A 22,625-nucleotide genomic window follows, 5' to 3' on the forward strand; every position below is an offset into this window, starting at 1 on the left:
CCGTTTCTAAAATAATTGGACACCAAACACTTATGCTCTTTTGATGTTTTGCCAACAAGTGAGCTTGTGCAACTATGAAATTCCAAAGTGATCAAATTATCAGTGACGGAAGAAAGTATAAAAGACACAGCTTGACATTCTACAAGGACAGTTGATTTCTAATACTCGAAGTGACGAGTCAAGTGACGATCACAATTAACTCAAGCGTGCCCAGGACAAAGGACTACGATTCCAGCATTAAGGGCTAAGAACGAGGATCCACCACCAACTTTCCCAATTCAATAAGTATCTTTAGCCACTTTATAAAACTTATTCTTCCCTTGCAGCTCTTTAATAAACCACGATTTATAAAAGACAAACGAATCTTTTATTTCTCATAAAAAATAAAATAGACTTGCAACGCAAAGTCTATTCTTATATACATTTTGCTTATAGAGGTGTAATACGTTGCGTCGCCTGATAGGGTGGTGAAATTTTATTTTCGAACTTGCGCGTTTTCGATGTTCCCTCATCGTAATAAACATTTTAGCACAGCTTACATTTGCGCCTTCTCTATTCATTAACATTCTCTGGTTCGGCGTGACAAGCTGAATCGATTTAGTAATGTCTGTCTGTCTATATATACGTAAACCAGTCCCAATCGATCTGAAATTTCGCACCGGTTATTTTCTGCCCAAGAATAGAACCGCCGATATCGGATATAGCTGCCATACAAACCAATCGATTAAATCAAGTTCTTGGATGAAAACTTTTTTATTTGACAAGATATCTTCAAGGAATTCGGCACAGATTATTGTCCAACGCAGCGTTATAATCGCCGAACATATTGTTCGGATCGGACTACTGTAGCATATAGCTGGCTGAGATACACCTGTGAAAGGTGTTATAGCTACGGTGCAGTCGAACTAACGTTTTATTTTTTCGCTCAAAAATTTTAGTGCTCACACTTTTATTTACTAATTTATATTTCCATTTATTATATATTAATTAGCCTTAGGCTAGACATAATTTTAGTGTCTGTGGATAATTTAAAACTTGTTTTATATTTATTTACAATAGTTAACATCCACTTTGTTCGTTAATTCACACTTGTTATACAACTAAATATAGTATGCATGCATTTGATTGCTATATTAAGGTTTGTTTTTAATTATTTTTTATAATTTTTTGTACATTTTTAACAATTCAAAAGAAAAAAAAGTATGCTATAAGATACACTGTACTAAATTAAATATCAAAAATGGGTTGAACACCCCTCTTTATGTGTTATTTTATGCATATAATGTAAATTGTAACTAGTTATATAGTATTGTGCTGCCATTCTGATTATTTCTTTCAATTGCTATTTTTTTTTGTAATTACTTTCCTTACAAATAGAAAATAGTAAAAGCACATAAACAAGCCGTAGTTTAGATACATATGTATGTATTATATTAAATAAATCATTATTTAATAAAGCCAATGTATTGTACGTAATAATAAACTAAATTAGAGGAAAAAAACAATTTGCATTAACAAAGCGTATATAAGGTGTTTATGACGAAGCTATGAAAAGACGTTGGTCGCTCATTTTATGTACGCTTATCTAAGTATTTACAGTACGGTATTGCTACATAAGAGACTAAACTTCGTTGCGTGTTGTAGTTGTGGACGATGAGTAGAGTATGGATGTACTCATGTAGTTGGCCACATAAACGATTTGGAAGTTTATGCATCATAAGCGCATGCTTGATATATATACAAATACAAATATGAATTAATATGCGCGATATCATCCCTGCGTATTTGTGGCCGTCGTCTCTTCATTCAACTCCAATTGTGTTAATGTGCGCACCACAGCGCCGCGGTTCATAGGCGTGAGACCCTGGCATATGCTTACAACAGCATCTAAAGAAACATCCGGGCAGTCCTAAAATAATTTAAAGAAAGTGTAAGCATAATGGATAATACTATAAGCTACAAATGTAAAAAAAAAATACCTCAAGCATTTCGGTGATTTTTGAGATAACCGCATCCTGTTTTACCGCGTTAATATTCTTCGTGACAACAGAGTCTGCTCGTTTCTGCTCCTCATACCAATGCACCATATCCTCGTTTTTATCCCAGATATACGCCTAGATGGAAAGTAATAACCGTTAGTACATGTTAATTTCACCTGTTTTGGCTTTTGCACTTACATCCATGGCACCACGATCTTCCACCAACCAGCGGCGCAACATTTGTTTGGCTTGACCCACTGAGAGGCTTTCTTGCGCCTTTATTATTTTCTTTATGTACGCATCCTCGAGCAGTAAACGTCGCAAGCGCCAATGGAGTAGGCGTCTAGAATCGCGCCATGGTATAATTTCGCTGATACATTCCTTTTCCAGCATACGCTCGGGCGTGTCATGTAGATCTGCAAAGTGTACGGCTACCGTGTGGTAAACATGCATCAATTGTGAGATGCGTGTCTTCAAATTTTCTTCAACCACAGCAGCCTTGATTTTATCGCCAGCAGTGATTAATTCTTCCAACTCTTTTTTGAGCTATAAAATGCAAAAATGCAGATAAATAAATAAATTTTAATATATAAAAACACGAATGCACCGACGGTTTGTTGCGTCGACTCACCGCAATGGTCGTTGTATCCAAGCGATGAATTGTCTTTAATAAATCCTTCTCCTTGTACTTGATTTCGACTAAACCCTCCGGCTCCAAAATACCACCGCGTGCCTCTGGATCTGCATAGGTTTCCATGTAACGTGGATTAATTAGTGAATCCAAGACGGCCCAGGCACCACCACGCAATTCGGCATTTGGTGGCAGATAGATGATGACAGGTTTTTTGTATTCACGCAAGCCATCCACAATGTATGCGCCGAATTTAAGCACCTGCTCGTACATGTCCTTCATGCCGCCGGAGAATCCACGCCAGTTAGCAAATATAACCAATGGCAACTCTTCGCGTCCGAAATCTTTAATGGCCTGCGCTGTCTTGTATGAAGAATCTGGATACCAGACTTGTCCGGCTTGTTGAAGTGTCTGAAATATGTTTAATTAAAATCATATCGTATTGTTGTTGTTAGCGCGGAAATGCTCACTTTGGCTTCCGAGTCTAAATTAGCAGGATCGGCTGGTAGTTCCACCTCAACAGTACGCGTTTCAACAGCAATTACACCAACTGGCACACCACCCAAGCGGGCGCGTCCCGTGACAACGGTTTTCGCCCAAGTCGGCATAATTTCAGCCCAACTGTCACGATCAAAGAAACCATTCTCCCATTCGTTGGGATTAACTAGACAATGGAACAAATGGGAAAGTTTTTAAATACATTTTGCATACCAAAAAGAAAAAAAAATATTGAATGACTAGTTTGGACACAACTGAAAATTAGCATTTTTTGTGTAGCAATAATAGCCGGTTCAAACATAATTAAGAAAACAAATACAACATACATATTTTCATTAAACTAGAAAAAACGTTAACTTCGGCCATCGAAGCCATGCTACCCTTGATAGGTGCATTTATTTTTAGCATAAAAGGTTATAAAAAGATATTGATTTTGAACGATCAGTTTGTATGGCAGCTATTTGCTATAGTAGTCCAATCTGAACAATTTCTTCAGAGTAGCATTATTTTTGGACAATAGCTATACCTAATTTTGTGAAGATATCTTGTCAAATAAAAAAGTTTTCCATACTAGGGCTTGATTTTGAGCCGATATCGGCGGCTTCGACATATGAGCAGGTTCTTGGGGAGAGAAGGAAGTGTGCAAAATTTCAGAGCGAAATTTCAAAATTTGCGGGACTAGACGGTCACATCTAAATCGACCGATCTGCTCGTCAGGCGATCTCCGACGTTTTCTTCGTGGCAAACTTAATATACTACAATCAATAATTACCTGGATTCACGCGTCCAGCTAACATCCATCTAGGGTCATATGGCGATTTCGTTGGCATAAAATCTACAGAGCGATCGATACGATCGTTTGGCAATACAATCGGCAAATCACAACCGATGTATGCTGGAATGTATGAAAGCCATTGAAGAAGCGTATACACACCGTCGAGATCCATGGCTGTTAACATGAAAGGATTTGCATTAAATTTATGTACAAAAACAAAAATCCAAAGATTATTAATAGAAATTATAGAAACACACCTTCAGTCTTATGTGTGACACCGTTGTTATACATGATTTGGACACCACCCAGTTGGTTATTGGAAGCGTACACTTTGCGACCAAGCAACTGTTAAATAAAATAATATGCATTATAATTATTAGAAAATGTGAGAGAAAAGAACTGAGTGTACTCACCTTATTGAGCGCGGCATAACCAGTCAGTATAATGTGAGAATTATCAATTTGTATGACACGTTGACCCAAACGCACCAAATACGAACCGATACCAATGGTACGGCACGTCACCAAAGACATTGTGACAATTTCATTGTATGCCTGCGATGTTTCACCGGCAATTAAACCGGCATGGCGCAAATTCTCTACACCTAGCCCGTCTTCCTTGCCGATAATGTCAGTAATTTTATAGCGCGGTTCACCCTCATCTTCGATTAGTATAGCGCGAACCGAATTCAAATTGGCGATTTTACTATAATCCTCGGTGGACAAGTAGATATATTTGAAACCCTTGTCGGGCTCCTCGGGATCTTCCCATGCCACTCTAAACAATGATTTAACCTCTTCGGCTAAACCGATGCGTGCGCCACTATTCACCGAAATGTAAATCTGAAATGTTAAGGAGGCATATAATAGAGCAAGAATTTGTTACGAGTAGAAGAAGTATTTACCCTTGGCACTCTTCTGCTGCGTGCCAATTGTGATGCTTTATTGAAGAGTATATCTTCTTTGATGCCGAAAGAGCCCATAAAATATGTCAAGTCATTGGCGATCACAATTATTTCACGACCCTCTGGGTACTCGGGTGTGGCCAGTACAATACGCCAGGCAACCATGCCACACTGTGTTGGAAAAGTAATTGGGTAATGTAAATTTATTGAAATTATAGCAAAAAAAAAAAATAGTGGTGAATTGCTCACATTATTCTCGCCCGGTAAGCGCTGCATCTCAACGAGATTATCATCATCCAATACCAGTTCTATGCATTCAATCAAAATTTTGTCCGGTATTCTAATATCCACAGTGGGACGTGCCTTCGAGTATTCCTTCCAATGGCGCTCGGTCATTTGGCGGAACATATCGGGTATATCATACACATATGTTGTGCCATTCTGTTGCGCCTGGAAGCGTTTTTGTTGCAGAAAATCTTTAGTCATGTAAGGTGTAGAAATCGGATGACCATGTAGTGAGCCTTGCTTTTCGCCGTAAGACTTGAATTTGATCTAATACAAAACAAAAAGTGAAATTTCTTTAGTATTTATAAACTCAAGCTTCAATCTGCATGCGTGCTACTTACAATGCCCGTCTCTGGATCTGTGACCTCTGTGTACATGGCAATGTCCAAGAAGTAACCCGAGTCATTGGCAATACACAAGCGTATGGCCTGTGTTGGCGATTGTGGCGATTGCCTGATCAACATTTTCAGCTCAGCTTGCAGTACGCGTAGTTTCCAAAGACGTGGTCCGTAGCGCATGATCATTTTTGTAACGGATTCCTCGATTTTCGCCGGATCCATTATAACGGTTGGCACGAAATTGAGAAAAATATGATTGCAATCGGTGCGTTTGGCGTGCTGGTGTGAGAATGCTACTTCGAGCTCGTCCATTGATTCGAGCAAAACACGTTCGCCTTCGTTTTGTAAATATTCAAACGACGCTTCCTATATGACAGTAAAGTGTGATTTAATGGTGGAAAAATATGAAATATATATATATTTGTTTAAAAGTTTGGCATCTACCTTGGTGATTAGATCCGAATGTCGTATAATCGAACGTATGAAGAACCGGTAATCGGTGACCTCTTGGCTCTTCGATCCCTTGGCTCTGCCCAAATAGAGATGCATTTTTTGATTTGCAGTTGGCAAAGCTTCCAATTGATACGATTTCATACGATTCAGTTCAAGTTGGAAAGCACAAGCGGGCTCCAAGTGACGGTATATTCTATCCTCTTCGAAATTGTCGCGGGCACGGTAGGTGAAGAATTTGGGGAATTGGCGTCTATAAACGAGTGCATTTATGAAATAATTCAGTTTATATAGCATTTAGGAGATTATTTAATTACTTTTTCAATGCGGCAAATGTTATGCGACGAATGCGGCGTTGGAATAGTTCATCACGGTGCTGTTTACAGAAATTACCAAATATGTGCGCCATTTGCAAATCGTCCATATCGCCGTTATCACGTACGGCAACGCTAATAATATGAATGGGCTCGGTGGATTTTGCCTCTTCCACAGCGTTGGCGCGTGTAATTGGATCGGAGAGCGAGACATTGATGGATGTGCTCAGACGGCCATCAGAAATGGAATCAACAGCTTCCAAAATCTAAATATTATAGAATACATGTGAGATAATTTTTGTAGTAAAATTAAGATTATTAAATTACCTTTGCGCTAACAAAGGCTGGTGAGGCATAGTCCTCCAACAGATCCAAAATTTCATCGGAGTGCATTTCGAAGTGATCAAAAGAATCAAAGGCAGCCATGCAACCGGTACGCATGAACGAAGAGCCGAGTAGTTTTTCAGGTGCTTCACCATCTTGCTGTATGCGTGGGAAGAGTCTGTAAGCGGTTATGAAATTTATATTGTCATAGTAATAATTAAACTAGGTTAATGATAATTAAATGTACAAACCTATTTGGATGTGCGGTGGGTAGCAAAAATTGGAAGTGTACCAGCGGCAAACCGCCCGACAACTCCAAGTGCTGCAAGCAGGTAAGCTCATATGAAGTGTAAGCACGTCTCACATACACCTCCAACGCAGCATTGCAGACTTGACGATTCGTGTGATAGAAGAAATCGTGCAAGATATCAAATATCGACGTTTCGGACAATATTAGGCGTTGCAGATTCTCCGGGTGGAAGTCATGTCCGTACATATCGACTGCGGATAAGAAAATCGATTCCATTTGATTGTGACGTAGTTCGTAGGCGGGTTGATGGGCGGCAATTAGTACTTGTCGACAACGGAGTGCGACACGTGAGTGTTCAGCACGATTTAACGAAGTCAACTCGCTCAGTGTGTTTGCCAGCTCATCAGTTAGACCCGGCTCAAATGACCACAGATGATCGATCAGCAGTGTGACTAGTAGATTTTTCTTCGATACTTGCGCATGCGAAAAGATAGTGTTCACGACCTTCTGCATATCATCCTTGCTGTTCTCACGCACCAAAGCGACACATTTATCATAGTGACCATGCTGGAACTGTGACTCCACTTCATAGTATTCACGCAACAATTCATGTACCACGGCCTTCATGCGGCCTCTTATACCGTTGCGATAACGTTGCACTAACTGTACAATACTCTGTGTGGTGAGGAAGAAGACATCGCGATCGGTGCGTTTCTGCAATGTGGCAGCATGGCTGTCGATGACTGCGGCAATTTGTTGCGAGGGGAATTGTGCGAGCACACTGGTGATGTTACGCTCATACAGAGTCATCAACTTGCGTATCTTCTTCTCCACAGACACTGGTATGCGGCCCGAAATGGAGGCGATCACCTCTTGTAATTCGAGCAGAGGCAAGGAAGCATCACGCAAACTGGTCATGAACTTTTCAATAACATCGCGCAAACGTTGTGCATTATATGGTTCGGGTAGACAGTAACCAGCTAGAGTATTCTCCAAAATGGATTTATACAAGTTGTGCGCACGATTAAGCTTGTCAGGCACTTGTGGATTCTCAGATAGTGGGAAGGGATTCTTGTAGGGTTGCGCTTTAGTTACCAGTGAGGGATCATCTAATTCCAAATGGCCTAAAAGTGAGCCGGCATCGAGCACTGCACCGGGGCGACGTAAGAACGAAACTGTGCCCGCTTCTTGTGACGTGAGTGTCATAACCATTTTCATAACCTCAATTTCGGCGTAGGCTTGTCCTTTAGCAACGTGTGCGCCATCTTCAATCAACAAATTAATTAACTTGCCAGTGGATGGACTGCGCAGGAGTGAGGGATCATTTTCTTTTTCAAAGACACAAGTTTGATTACCGATTACCAGACGATAACGGTCCACTTCCTCTTTCATGTAAGTGGTATAAGAGGCACCTTCTAATGATATTAAGAGACCACCATCTGACAAACGATGTATTTCCACTTCTTTGAAAGAGTTGTTCATGAGTAGGAAGTAAGAGTTTGCGCCACTTTTGGCGGCCTGCACCTTGTACCGCATACCCTCGTTTATCAGTTCTACATCGATTACATTTGTCAGCGTATTGGCGGCTTGTATCTGACCCTTTTCGAGTGATGTCTGAAAGCTGGAGAATGCTTCGTTGATTTGGCGATCGGCGATATGCAATGCACCGCAGACGACACCTAATAGAATATCGGGTTTCTCCGATTGTACGCGCTCAGCAATCAAAGCATCCAACCAAGCAGTATCAATGGTGTTATCCAAGAAGCTGTTAGTCTCCAACAGTGTTATTAAATATTCAACGGTTGTGCGGAAATCACCACGAATCGAAAGTTCCTTTAGCGCAATGACTAGATTTTCACGCGCCTGTTGACGATTTTCTCCCCAAGAGAAACAATGACCAAACTGAGAATCGGCATATTCGTGCAAGCCACCCGAAGCGGCAACACTGAAGTAACCCCATACATTTTTACTCGAACGGAAATTTAACTCCTGTACAGTGCCTGAGCTGGGCTTGAAACCTTCGTCTGGATTTTCCGATGTGATACGTGCAGCAATTACATGTCCCGATGGTTGTGGTTTATTCTCAGGATTTTCGAAATCAATAACCGATGAGCCCCACGGTGATTCACCGTATAAGAGACGGATATCTTTCAAACGATACAACGGTATGCCCATACCAATTTGCAACTGGGCGGCGGGCAAATTCACATCCGCTACCATCTCTGTGCAAGGATGCTCCACTTGCAGACGCGGATTTAACTCAAGGAAATAGTATTGGCCATCTGAGTCATATAAATACTCCACTGTACCGGCGCTTACGTAACCAACCATTTTTGCGAGACGTACAGCGGCTTTCTCCATATCCTCAAACACTTCGGGTTGTGCCACAATCGCTGGCGCTTCTTCAATAATCTTCTGATGACGACGCTGTATCGAGCAATCACGTCCGAACAAACTTATAGCATTGCCATACTGATCAGCAAGCAATTGCACCTCAAGATGTCGTGCGCCGCGTGCGAGCTTCATCACGAATATGGGTGAACCAGGCACTTCGGCTTGCACTTGACGGAATAGCGCTGGAAATTCGGCTTCGTTGTCGACACGACGTATACCTTTACCGCCACCACCTTCGGACGCTTTAACCATAACCGGGAAACCTGTAGAATAATAATAATAATTGTATTAATTTAATCTTAAATAATTCTGGAAAAAAAATATTTTAAATTTGTACATAAAAATTCAGCTTACCAATTTTTTTAGCTGCAATTAGACCATCTTCGGCATTACTGACGCAACCGCGTTGAAACAATTCACTCGAAATCTTAATTTTCTTGCCATTGTAATGCGCCTTCAGACCGGAACCCGACCACGACAGTGTGGGTATTTCAGCCGTTTGTGCGACAATCGAGGAGGCAACCTTATCACCCAGCGCCCACATAGCACGATCCGGTGGGCCCAAAAAGACTAGACCCCGCTTATTCAACAGCTCGGGCAATTTTGGGTTTTCCGAGGCATGCCCCCAACCAGCCCAGACAGCCTGCAAGAAAGTGGTAAAATTAACTTCGTATTGATGACATCGTTTATTGATAAATGGACAGAGTTAACATTGACAGTGAGTCAGTCTTACACAATGTTTGCATTGAATAAATGTAAGGCAAAACTAAAGAGTAAACAAAATGTAGCTTCTCATCTTGTTTACACTGAAAACCGGTTTGGTTTTGTGAGCTTTAAGCAGTTTGTCTTATTATTATTTGTGTGTGTGTATGTGTGTTTTTTTTTTGTTTTTGTTTTTGTATGAATAACCATGAAAATGCGCGCTAATCGATCGTATGACATTATGAAATATAGTTAATAGGTAAATGTTTTACAAGTGCCTTCACTCACCTGAACTTGAGTCCGAAGTGCAATATCGACGATCAATTCAACATTGGCATAATTGTTGTTATTCGATCCACCAGGTACGGGCACATAATGATCGGCCATCTTGATGTACTCAGCATTGGCTTTAAGATCTTCTGGTGTGACCATTACAACAAAGCGAACAGCACGTTCATTTTTGAACATCTCATAAGACCAACGACGTATCGAGCGCATACATTTCACAGCGGCAATACCGTTATTCGCGATTAGCACACGATTAATGACACGCGTACCACCAAACTTTTTGACGAACTCTTCTGGTGTGGCAATATGAAAATCTCGGTCCTGATATCGATCCTGCCCCAGACCAGTGCCACGTGACATGCTCGGCCTAAAACCGAAAGACAGATGATGATTATGCATTATGAACGAATTTCTAACTTAGCCAAACTACTAAATGGCAACGAGTCAAAAAGGAAACTGAAAACGCAAGTGTAAACAACCAATTGGCTCGGTCCAAAAATGCACTTCACAAGTTTTTTCTTTTAATGTATTCGTTTTAAAGCAGAGTGTAAAATATTTTTTTTATCCCAAAATCACGGCATAAAAACTGTGACCAGTTGCTCTCGCCATGCGCTCAGCCGCGATGGTGTAAATTGAATATGAAAAGAATACAGTAAAATTACATAAAACCATGAAAGCTCATAAATAACTACATACATATGTATGTACTTCTGCATTTACATATGGACATGCATGGCTAACCAGTTTGTTGATATTTAAGCTTTGTAAAAGAGAGCGAGCAGAGAATAGAAATCGAGTCGAAAATATTCGCCGTCAACTTAACTTTGTTGTCAAAATTATGTATGCTACCAAAAAAAAAAACACAACAAAAAATTTAAAACAAATAAGGCAATGTGATAGAGGCTTCATAATCAGCGGTTGGTCATCAATGTCTTCCGGCGTAAATGGCAAGCGACAGCGACAGTGTCATGATGGTAAGCAAATTTTGATTAAAAATATAATAATTTAGAATTCAGTTTCAATTTTATAAAAACATATTAAAAAAAAAATTGTCATTAGTTTTGTACATGTTAGGCAATGTTAGGTTAAGAGTGACTGATTCAATAGTTTTTGCCAGAAACGCAGGTTTTTTGTGTTGCCAAGAATTGATCAAAAATACCTTCATAAATCGCCAAAGCGCGTTGAGCAAAAGAGTTAGAAACATATTTTTTAAAAAAGTTTTTACAACTATTTCCCCTTCAAAGATATTTTTAGTTTGTTACACATTTTTTTAATTCATATCCATATGTACATATATACCATATGTTTGTACATATATACCATATGTTTGTACATATATATATTATATATATTTTTAAATTATAATTCATAAAATAAAGTTTTTTTTCAATAAATGAAGCTCAAAATAAAAAAAAATTACAGTCGGTTTTACAAGCAATCTAATTAAAAAATATATTTTCATTTCAAAGATATTTAAAATTGATTTTAACAATTTTTTTTATATTCAAAAAATAATTAATTTCAATTCAAAAAATAAATTATTTTAAAATATATTGAACCTAAAAACATTAAAACACTAGTAATCAGATTAAAAAATATTGTTTCTGGCTCTATGTCATCTCTCTCTTCTCTCCATCATTGTCACTCTTTTAACGTTTGTTAACTTCATTTATCACATAACGATAAAATGTAATAGTTTTATCAGTGATAAGGCATAGTTAGTAATGGGCTAGTTAAGGCATTAATAGATCCTAACTTGATAGTTGAAGTGACTGACAAGTTTCCGTTCACACGACAGTCGGGTCTACGTAACCGGAACGGAGCCGGATTTTTATCTAGACAAGGATTATCAACTCGGCATAATTCTGCCGCTACAACATTTATAATAAATTCAGAATTAAAAAAAAAAACTCGAAGTTAAAAGTTGCACAAAAAAATTATTAGTTTTAAGTGAAAATAAGCATTAAAAATTAGTTATTTACTTAAAAAAAATTACGAGTTATTTAAAAAATGTCTATAAAAAACCGTAAAAATTTTTGCAACTAAATTTAATGTGTAAAATGTGCTGCCAGTATAACACTTTAAAACTTTAAACTAAAATTTTTTTTAAAAACTAAAAAAAAATAGCTGTTATTGTTAACTTGTGCACTAAATAAAGAATTATCTTCATTTCAGCAACATTCTAAAACCGCAATTTTAAATATAAATAAATTTCTGTTGAAGCAGTGAACAAAAACCACGAAACGCAATATTTTGTTGACTATAAAATGGAAAAAAATATTTTACTATTACTAATTTTTAGAAAAGTTAAATTAAAAAAAAAAAAAATTTTCCAGTAATAAGGAATGATACAAAGACTAGTTCAATTAGTAATTTTAAGCAAAACTTTTAAAAAGTAATGTCTGCGAAATTAAACATTTTCACACTATTATTTTTTTTCAGCAAATAAATGCACACTACCTTAAAACTTTGTTCAACTGTCATTTTTGCGACTACTTAAGAGTACTTCATTGCTTTTAATAATTCATAAATTATTTTAATCTTTATATTTTTTAATTTACAATACACAGTGCCACATTCGAATTAATACATATGAGGTGAATAGGTACATATACCTATAGTATATATAACATATTTGGTATATGTACATATGTATGTATTACGTGTGCAATTTTTAAAAGCACACGCAAGCAATTAGTGAGTAATAGTTTATTTTAATATATATATGTTTATATACTTAAATGCATATATGTAAGGATTACTTTAAAGTCCTTTGCGCCTGTGCGGGCGATAGTAATGATAAATCCGTTTTTTGCGTAGAGGATAAATTTAATTGCGACGAATTACGTCTAAAATTCACAACATTATTGTTGTTGTTGCAATTGGCGCAAAAGCTTTTTTCCAACTGACTGTCGGACGTTGCATGTTTAGCTGCATCACTAGTGTGATCATCCACAACAATGATGGGAGTTGATGCATTGGAACGTACAGATAGCTCTGGTATAGCTGAGTCCTCATCGGCGGGTTCACCGATCGTGAAACGTCTAGTGCTTGGTTTCATCATTTCAAATAACCACTTTAAAAACGCCACTAACATAAATGTTATATGCGTGCATAGGAATCCGGCAAAACGAACGACTCAATTTTTTCGACTTTCAAACGCACCACATACATATATGTATATGCCGGTACACAGAAAATATCCTTGATAACGAGGAACGCACAATTAAACAAAATTATATACTATAAGGTGGCTTTCTTTTTTTACACAGCGGTAACTGTCAATACACGTTAATAAACCACACGACACGACGTTCTAAATGTAACTGACATCGTTGCCGCCGTTACTGGTGTATAATTTCGTTAAATTCAAATATGGGTAAACATACGATTCAAGCGTGTACGATATGTGCACGTTTCAGCAAAAATTCTCACTGCCATACGTTTGTATGTATGTATGTACACACATCAAGTTTTCATTATTTACGCAAATAGCTGGTGGCAGCCCCAATCAGCTGTGGTGCTCACGCTTGCAAACATACATATATACATCTTTACAAACATACATATGTACGCACTTAAATAACGATTAAACGTTGAAAAGCATTTTGCCGTAGTCACCTGTAGCTGCTCAGCTTTGATATGGGCCGCAACAAACCAGTCGCTAAACATATCCATCGCATATTTATGTCTCGCCCGTTTCATTCATTAATTTACATTGCACACATTACATATAACTATTTAGAGAATTTACTTTATTTTCGCGTAATAGCACAACAAATAAAATGACAGCAAAAATGATATTGACAACCAAAATAAAAATTGACAATCGCCGGTGGGGTAAAAGGAATACAGTGCGAATTAAATGCTCCCGCTGTACTGTTTCTTTTTTGACGGCGTAGAGATTGCGCCCGCATAGCCACTCACCACTGCCTGTGGGTTGTGCCGGCATAATCTCTTGTGTATGGTGTATTATTGAGCTCTCAGAGAATACTTTATGCTCACATAAATAAGTAGGAAGTATTTATATTATATATTGTTAGGTTACAACTGTGCGAATAATTTGTTATCATTTTTCTACAGTGCTTGCAATAGATTATCGTCATATAATCATTTAATTATTGTACCTACAACCATGTGGTTAAAGAGAGGATCATTTGGAGATATATTTATTATAAATAATGAAATATAGTGTAGCAGCGTCAGTATGTGCGAAAATATAAGTGACAAATAATATAAGTAAAAACAACAAAAAAAAAAAAAAAAAAAAAAAAAAAAACGTTAACTTCGGCTGCGGCGAAGCTATAATACCCTTCCTTCACAGGTGTATTGCTTATTGATTAAAAATGTATAAACATATCTTTATCTTGATTTTGATCAGTCAATTTGTGTGGCAACTATATGCTATAATGGTCCGATATGAACATTTTTTTTTGAAGATTGTAGTGTTGTCTTGGGCAATAACCTATGCCAAATTTCGTGTAGATATCTTGTCAAATAAAATTTTTCATACAAGAACTTGATTTTGATCGGTCAGTTTGTATGGCAGCTATATGCTATAGCGACCTGATATCGGCGGTTCCAATAAATGAGACGCTTCTTGGGGCGAAAATCTGCAAAATTTCAAACCGATATGTCAACAAGTAAGGAACGGCTAAGTTCGGATGTAGCCGAGCATTTTATACTCTCAAAGTCAAATGGTATACTCGTTTGAGATTTCTTTATATATTTTAATAATTAGAAGTAAGAACTGTTGCCTCAGTTATTTACATTCACAGCGAAATTATTTAGAGCAATTTGTAAACTATATTTACTGAAATTATGAGAAATCGTTCTTGTGTTTTGTTGTATACGCTTATAATTGATTTTATAAAGAATGCACTACAACTGTATTGGGGACTATGAAATCGTTTTTTGACAATGAATAAAATTTCAATTATATATCTTCCATATTGACCGATATTTTCGTGTGCCCCTCCCTAACGTGATCCTGTATACCAAATAAAAGTCTTGTTTCTTATTGTGGAGCTTAGTTACGGCAATTTATTTGTTTTGGATTAATGACGTTTTGTGGGTGTGGCAGTGGTCCGATTACGCCCATCTGCAATACCAACCGTCTTACGGTACCAAGTTACAGTTTGCACAGACGGACGGATAGACAGACAGTCACCCGGATTTCGGACCCTATATCTAACTCGATTCGTTTTAGGTGATACAAACAACCGTTAGGTGAACAAAACTACACGCAACATGTTGTGAGAGTGTAAAAACGGCTTATCCCTTAGTAGACGTATATAGCGACAGATAAGTAGGCGGACATGGCTAAATCCACTCAACAAACTTCTTTGAAAACTTAATCTGCGCTATTCAGGGTATAAAAATATCATAAAGAGATCAAGCAAGCTTTGTGCCAAACGTATCGTAACAATTGTCAGGTTTATAGTGGCATAAAACCAAACGACACGTTTTAGAACAAGCTGTACTGTCAGTATGTGCTGTTTATAATATTTTCTATATATAATATTTAAAAAGCTCCTAATTAGACAAAAATTTATTATATGTAAATAGTTGGTGTTATTGTTGTAGGGACATAAAGTATATAAATATATTTGTAGAATGCTGAGCAGCTGACAGTATGTGAATTTGATCCGGTTAAGGTCCAACGAGTATGTATGTATTTAACCCTACCGCTCAGTAACTGTTAAATGAACAGTGATTTCTCATAATTACTACTTTGTTATCAAAAACGGAATTGATTTCACGTCTACAAATTTACATAACTGCTGTTTATGTACTATTGGAGTAATCAAAACATTTGCATTTCTTCTTGCTAATTTTCTTTGCAAATAAGTGTTCAAATGGTTAACTTGAGAGTTGAATATACTTTAAGTATAATTATTTGTTAAATATTATAGCTACTTTACAACAAAGTGTTTAAATCAATGAGAATATTTTGAAACATTGAATGTTATTAGAAGCGAACAAAAAATATATATTGTATATCTAAGGTGAGTCTTACAATGCAAGCATAATACAAAATTCTCTCCAATGAATTTTTAATTCAAAAACTTTAATATTTACTTATTCACTATTTGACGATAAATATTGTCATTTGGAAATATTTGATTTCAACTAAAGTAGCTTTTTTTTCAAACGCCTTACAAAAATAAATAAAATTTTACAAATATTTAAGAGGACAAGTGCATTTCTTTCGCGAGTTTTCGAGTTAGTTGAGCTCTCAAGTGTTTGAGGTAGGTTTCTTTTAAATAAAAAATGCATATAAAAAATAATAATATATATTTATTTATGTGTACCTCAAACGTTTGCGACGCTCCATCAAATCAATTTGTGGACGAATTTCATTTTGCATTTTTTGTGGGAATTCATCGCCAGCTTCGCTGACTTCATCATGTCCATTGGCTTCGACTTCGTCTCCAACCTATAACAAGAAATAAGCTAGTGAGTAAATATCAGAAGTAAAATTAACAAAATTTACGCAGAGGTTCTTAAAGTCATTACAAACAAAGCGACATGTGCATTTTTTGGCGAAAATTAAAAAAAGGTAGTGAATTTTTTTGTTTTCAAATAAAAAAAAATTTATATCAAACCAATAATAACTAAAATGACACAAAGGTTATTTAAACTGTTAAGATTGAAGATGTGTATGTGATTTCGCTCAAAATTAAAAATAATACTTGTTAGTATTACAAGCACATCATCACAATATTTCGGCCAGGGTTTTGTTTAAATCATAAAACCAAAAAAAAACCTTATGTAAGAAATTTTTTTTGTTGAAAATTTTAATTTGCCAAAAAAATATCACAGGGAATTTTTAAATTAATTTTGAATTTCTTTATTTATTAACTGGAAGTTTTCGTTATATTAAACTTTTTTTGAAAAATATATTATCATATTTGGAATTCATATTAAATTGAAATGCAATGAAATATTAAAATGGTAAATAACGAGTAGAACAGACTTTAAAATATGTACTTTGTTCTTGTTTTTATTGCAACAATTTTTCCAAAGTGTACCTAGGTTAGTGTATTCACAAGTCATTATCGTTGCGATTGAACTTCGTTCCTTATACGCCCTGTCGCTTACAGCAACAGTACAAATACATATATGTAAGTATGTCGTATGCAGTTGAATTGTGTCCAAATTAAAATATTCCCAAGTGTTGATGTTTAATTAAGCATAATTTACTAATTCTTTATGCATAAAGCAAAAGCAAATATAAGCGTATTCGTAGACAGTGTGATCCAAAGTTAAAGGAACATAAGCATATTAATCTAAACAAGTAAGGAAGGGCTAAGTTCGGATGTAATCGAACATTTTATACTCTCGCAAAGTCAAATGGTATACTCGTTTGAGATTTCTTTGTGGATTGGCTGATATTTTCGGTAGAAGGTCAACTATAGGCACTGGGGTCCACATATTTAGTACTTACGGGCTTGAACAGTTTTGGTTCGATTTAGACAATTTTTGGTCACAAGGTGGCATATTTTAAACGTATTATTCACGCAAAATATTCAGTTTTACCCCGATATAATCATTGTTGCTTGATATGCATAGTGGAAAGTGAAAGAATCAGATGGAATTTAAAATGGTGTTATATGGGAAATAGGCGTGGTTGTAGTCCGATTTCGCCCATTTTCGCACTATAACATAGAAATATGAAAATAACGTTATGTACCGAATTTTGTTGAAATTGGTTAAGCAGATCTCGAGATATGGGTTTTCACCTAAAGGTGGGCTGTGCCACGCCCACTGTCTAATTTTGAACGTGGTTCCTATAAAGTCATCTCATACCATCCCAGAGATAAAATTTACTGTCTCTGGCGTGTTTAGTGCTTGATTTATCGCGCTTTTAGTAGTTTTTAACAGTACCGTTAAATGGGTAGTGGGCGGAGTTGCCACCCGATTTCAACTATTTTCACACCGTCAATAGAAGTGCTAAAAACATTTGCTTCCAGTGAATTTTGTTATTATAGCATTAGCAGTTTAGGAGATATGCACATTAAACCTATTAGAGGCGGGACCACGCCCACTTTAAAAAAATTTTTTTAACTGCATATGCCCCTCCCTTATGTGATCCTGTGTATCAAATAACAGTCTTGTATCTTATTGCGGAGCTTAGTTAGGGCGATTTATTTGTTTTTTTTAATGGCGTTTTGTGGGCGTGGCAGTGGTCCGATTACGCCCATCTGCAATACCAACCGTCTCACGATACCAAGAAACATGTCTACCAAGTTTCATAAAGATATCTAAATTTTTACTCAAGTTAGAGCTTGCACGGACGGACAGACGGACGGACGGACAGACAGTCACCCGGATTTCAACTCGTCTCTTCATCCTGATCATTTACATGTAGGTATATATACATAACCCTATATCTAACTCGTTTAGTTTTAGGTGATACAAACAACCGTTAGGTGAACAAAACTATTATACTCTGTAGCAACAGGTTGCGAGAGTATAAAAACATACGTACTCGGTTGTGTAGACTTAACTGTTGTGGAGAAATTTTATGCGAAGCTTCATAAAAACTATTTAGTAATAGTCCATGGGACTACGACGATATCAGCAGAAAATTGACGGCGTCAAATAAATAAATCAAAGCCTTCATTTTGTAAGCGCTGGACAGATACACAGAACATTGTATATTTAATCGTCGGGACTGTCTGTGAATAGTTTCCACGAGAGTGAGGTCTACACAACCGGAACCGAACCAAATTTTAATCCATCCAAGCATTGTCAATCCGATAACATTTCTCAGATGCGTTTACAAATGTTTTCTATAACTACAAAAACAATAATAAAGGCTCGAAATGCAAATTTATAAAAAAAAAATCCTAGTCGTTTCATAACAGATCGTAATTACTTTTGGCAAGACAGATAAATTGTGAGCAACATTTAATAAGATCCATGAAACGTTTGCAATTTTCCGAGCGTATGTATAGCATTTGCTTTCTTAGACCTTTTACTTCTCTGCAGTATCTATTGCCTTATGGATCTACCCTTTCAGCTAACATTTGTCGCGTAGAGCATCAACGAAGTGCTTACGAGAATTACGATCTTTCAAAGTTGGATTAGTAGTCCGTTTCCAACGTAATTTCAAAGTCCTGCCACACAGCACAGAGAAGTCTTTAAAAAAATGTATGCTGCCTATAAACGTTGCTGCTTTGTGGGTACTTAAGAGTAAATACTTTAAAGTATTCAGCTTTTTAAATGTCATCTCAAGAAACTTACCAAAAAGCTGGGACGCTCGGTAGATGTATCGTTGCTCATGCTGATTTCGCTATTGCTACTATCACTATTATTACTACTCAATTCAATGTTATTACAATGCTTGTGGTGTAGTTGACCGCTCGCAGCAAAGTCGTTATGATTATTCTCTATTGTGATATTCTCATTCGAAAATTGTACTTTCTTAATGCGGTTCACACAATCACTGTGGTTGTTGCTGCTGATTGACGACGGTTCTTTTGGCGGCTCACCCGATGTTTTGTTATCTGTAAAGTGAGATCAGGAAAAAATAAAAATAATTTCAATTGTACTTGCGCTGAGATATGTATATATGTCATTACAATATGTACAATTATGTATATAGGTACTTTTTATGCTAAGCTGCTCGCCATATATGGCGACTTGATTACTACGATTAGCGTTGTCCGAGCGCGAAATCGCTGACAAAACAATTGTGATGGCGAGACATATTGCTGTCAGTATTATGATGATGATGAGCATCGAATAAGGTGAATATTTGAGTATGTTGCCACAGCAAGTTGTGCGTGAGCCTGTGTTTCGAATATTGAAATTTTCTTTTTTCTTTATTTTCGCTTTCGTTTACGTTTACGCACGTTACGTTCACACTTGTTGTTGTTAGTAGATTTTGTTTATTTCTATTTTACTTATATTTATTTTTGTTTTTTTTTTTTGTGTTAATAACGTTTGAATGGCGTGAGCGTTGAAACGTTCGGTGGATGTTGTATGACGAATTGCGGTAAATAAAAGCGAGCGAGGCGTTGAGCTGGTGCATGCGGCGCAATTGTTAGCAACGTTTGGAGCCTCAAGTGCTTACAACACTATACAAAATGCGTATGTATGTATATGCATACTTGAATTAAGTGCATATGCATTTAGTCTCTAAGCGTTCATAGCTAAAATCAGAGGAGGAAGGTAAATTATGGCTGTATTAGTCCATGTTTTCAATAAGTATTAAATATTTATTTGTTGGCGTTGCGTACAATGTTTTCTTCCTCTTATTTGTGTGCATTGGAAATGCGATTTAATGGACAAATAATAAGGAAAAATAGCTAATAGCGACAAAGAATAACGCAAATTACAGTAAAGGGTGAATGCATAATACATGTAAAGGTGAAATATATATATATATACATACATGTTTTTTTATAAAAGTTTCTGCTTAATTACATTTTCTTCGCTTAACGTTGCTAAGAGCCAAGCAAAAAAGTAAGCAAATATACATTTAATGATGGGAAAGAGAAAAGGTTTAAAGTGCGGAAGCAAAACAAAACAAAACAAAAACGTTAACTTCGGGTGCACCGAACGCTTCACAGCTGCATTTCTTATTGCAACTTTATGTAAAACTAAAGACGCAAAAGTAAACGGCCAAAGGTTTGCAACAAACGGAATACGTTTTGCTGGTTTTTCTAGCCAGGCTGTTTGATATAAACAACGTTCAATTCGAAACAATATTTCTTAATAGGAAAAAACGATCTGTTATGAAGATCTTTATCTTGATTAGTTTGTTTGGCAACTATGTACTTGTATGTGTATGATATAGTGGTCCGATCTGAATTACATAACTATGTATATGTGCGCAGATTGTAACGTTGCCTTGAAAAATAATTTATGCCAACTTTCGTAAAGATATCTTGTCAGTCAAAAATTTTTCCATACAATAATTTGATTTCGATCGATCAGTTTGTATGGCAGTTATATGCTATAGTGGTCCGATATCGACCGTTCCGATAAATGAGTAGCTTCTTGCAGAGGAAATGAAAATCGGTATCTCAACTGAGGGACTAGTTCGTGTATATACAGATGAACGGACAGACAGACAAACGGATATGGCTTAATCGACCGAGCTCATCACGCTGATCATTTATATGTATATATGTATGTACTTTATAGGGTCTCCGATAACTCCTTCTAGATGTTATAAATTTCGTGGCAAAATTAATATACAAGTATGTAACGATATCATAACTACATACACACATGAATTAAAGATGTTCAAAAATTCGAGAGATTTAATTTTGTGGTAATTTTTTAAGCAATAAAATAAAGGAGTTATTAGTCCCAGATGAAAAGATAAACCCTTCGATTATTGTACAAAAGTAAACAAGAAGGCGAGTTGAGTGGTTGATAATGTTGTCAGGTAATAGGGCGACGGCACCATCAATGCATAAGAAACGTTGCCTACATTTCGGCGCATGTGATATAAAAATGTAAGAAATCAGTAAGAAAAATAATAATAATGATACATTTCTATCTTTTCTAAGACATTCAGATTGCAGATAAATACAATTATAGTTGTCAATATGTAAAAAATATGATAAAAACTATAAGAACTCAAATATTTAATAAAAAATAAATGAAGTTAAGCAAAAAATTTAAAAAAAAATTGACATCTCTAATGTAAACACCTATAAAATTCAAACACATAAGTTTGGAGAGAAAAAAAGAAGTTGACAACATTACGAAAAACGAAATGTTGAATATATGTTAATGTATTCAAGCAGAGAAGCGGACGGACAAGTAGTTAAGCAACAATAAAGACATCACACTGAACTAAGTTAAAGGTAATGCGGTGTCCAACGGTCATAATGATTGCAAGAGAAGTCACACACACATACATATATACATATTTATATGTGTATATACGCGCATGTATTTCTTTTTACGTTTTTTGACTACCAGGCCAGGTCAATGTCTACATCATTTTGTATTATATTATTTAAAAAAAAAGAAGATTGTAGCAATTTTAAGCTAATGAACGCTTGCTTTGTGCTTATAAATAGAATAGTATAAGTAAATTTAAGTAAAAATATGTGTTTTTTTCTCTTTTTTAATGGAACGAGTGTCAGTCAACTTATTTAATTATTGTTAATTTAATTAATGATACAAAAATACCATACATTTTTCTTTAATAATGCAAAAATATTTATGTATAATTAGAAAGCAATTTTTTCTGTTGTAAAGATCGAAGGTATTTTAAAAATGAAATTGATAAATACTACAGCTGTTACATTTTTAAAATGAAATCTTAACTGCTTAGCCGCTTTAAACTAGTAAAATTACTAGCTTATGATAAGAAATAAAAATCAATAAATGCATTTAAAATCTGTTCTCTTCATAATACAAAAATATAATACATATTTATGTATGTATGTATGTATGTATATGGTCATAAAAATAAATCAATTTTAATTTACCATTATATTGAATGAAATCAAATGCTTAT

The 22,625-nt window shown here is 36.1% G+C and overlaps 1 protein-coding gene across 6 annotated transcripts in view; it reads right to left on the reverse strand.

The window, feature by feature from the left end:
- Positions 1-947: 947 nt before the first annotated feature.
- The window catches only part of ACC (acetyl-CoA carboxylase), a 29,206-nt gene continuing 7,528 nt past the window's right edge, over positions 948-22,625 (reverse strand). For 3 of the 6 annotated variants that reach the window (XM_014236798.3, XM_036377019.2, XM_014236797.3), the window contains exons 2-20: positions 19,385-19,647; positions 16,447-16,571; positions 10,133-10,499; positions 9,497-9,785; positions 6,750-9,405; positions 6,502-6,676; positions 6,178-6,440; positions 5,855-6,113; positions 5,414-5,776; positions 5,037-5,339; positions 4,788-4,958; positions 4,297-4,725; positions 4,141-4,228; positions 3,881-4,057; positions 3,081-3,274; positions 2,611-3,021; positions 2,178-2,525; positions 1,980-2,114; positions 948-1,909 (exon numbers count right to left, since the gene is read on the reverse strand). In XM_014236798.3, the coding sequence (XP_014092273.3) occupies positions 1,772-1,909; positions 1,980-2,114; positions 2,178-2,525; positions 2,611-3,021; positions 3,081-3,274; positions 3,881-4,057; positions 4,141-4,228; positions 4,297-4,725; positions 4,788-4,958; positions 5,037-5,339; positions 5,414-5,776; positions 5,855-6,113; positions 6,178-6,440; positions 6,502-6,676; positions 6,750-9,405; positions 9,497-9,785; positions 10,133-10,499; positions 16,447-16,571; positions 19,385-19,647 (7,154 nt within the window). In that variant the 3' untranslated portion in view covers positions 948-1,771. Of the gene's footprint in view, positions 1,910-1,979; positions 2,115-2,177; positions 2,526-2,610; positions 3,022-3,080; positions 3,275-3,880; positions 4,058-4,140; positions 4,229-4,296; positions 4,726-4,787; positions 4,959-5,036; positions 5,340-5,413; positions 5,777-5,854; positions 6,114-6,177; positions 6,441-6,501; positions 6,677-6,749; positions 9,406-9,496; positions 9,786-10,132; positions 10,500-12,894; positions 13,432-16,446; positions 16,572-19,384; positions 19,648-19,722; positions 20,021-22,625 lie in introns of those variants that run through there. The other 3 variants (XM_070109035.1, XM_070109036.1, XM_014236799.3) reach the window with 3 other exon arrangements.

The sequence above is a fragment of the Bactrocera oleae genome, chromosome 4, assembly GCF_042242935.1.
Source record: "Bactrocera oleae isolate idBacOlea1 chromosome 4, idBacOlea1, whole genome shotgun sequence".
Taxonomy (NCBI): domain Eukaryota; kingdom Metazoa; phylum Arthropoda; class Insecta; order Diptera; family Tephritidae; genus Bactrocera; species Bactrocera oleae.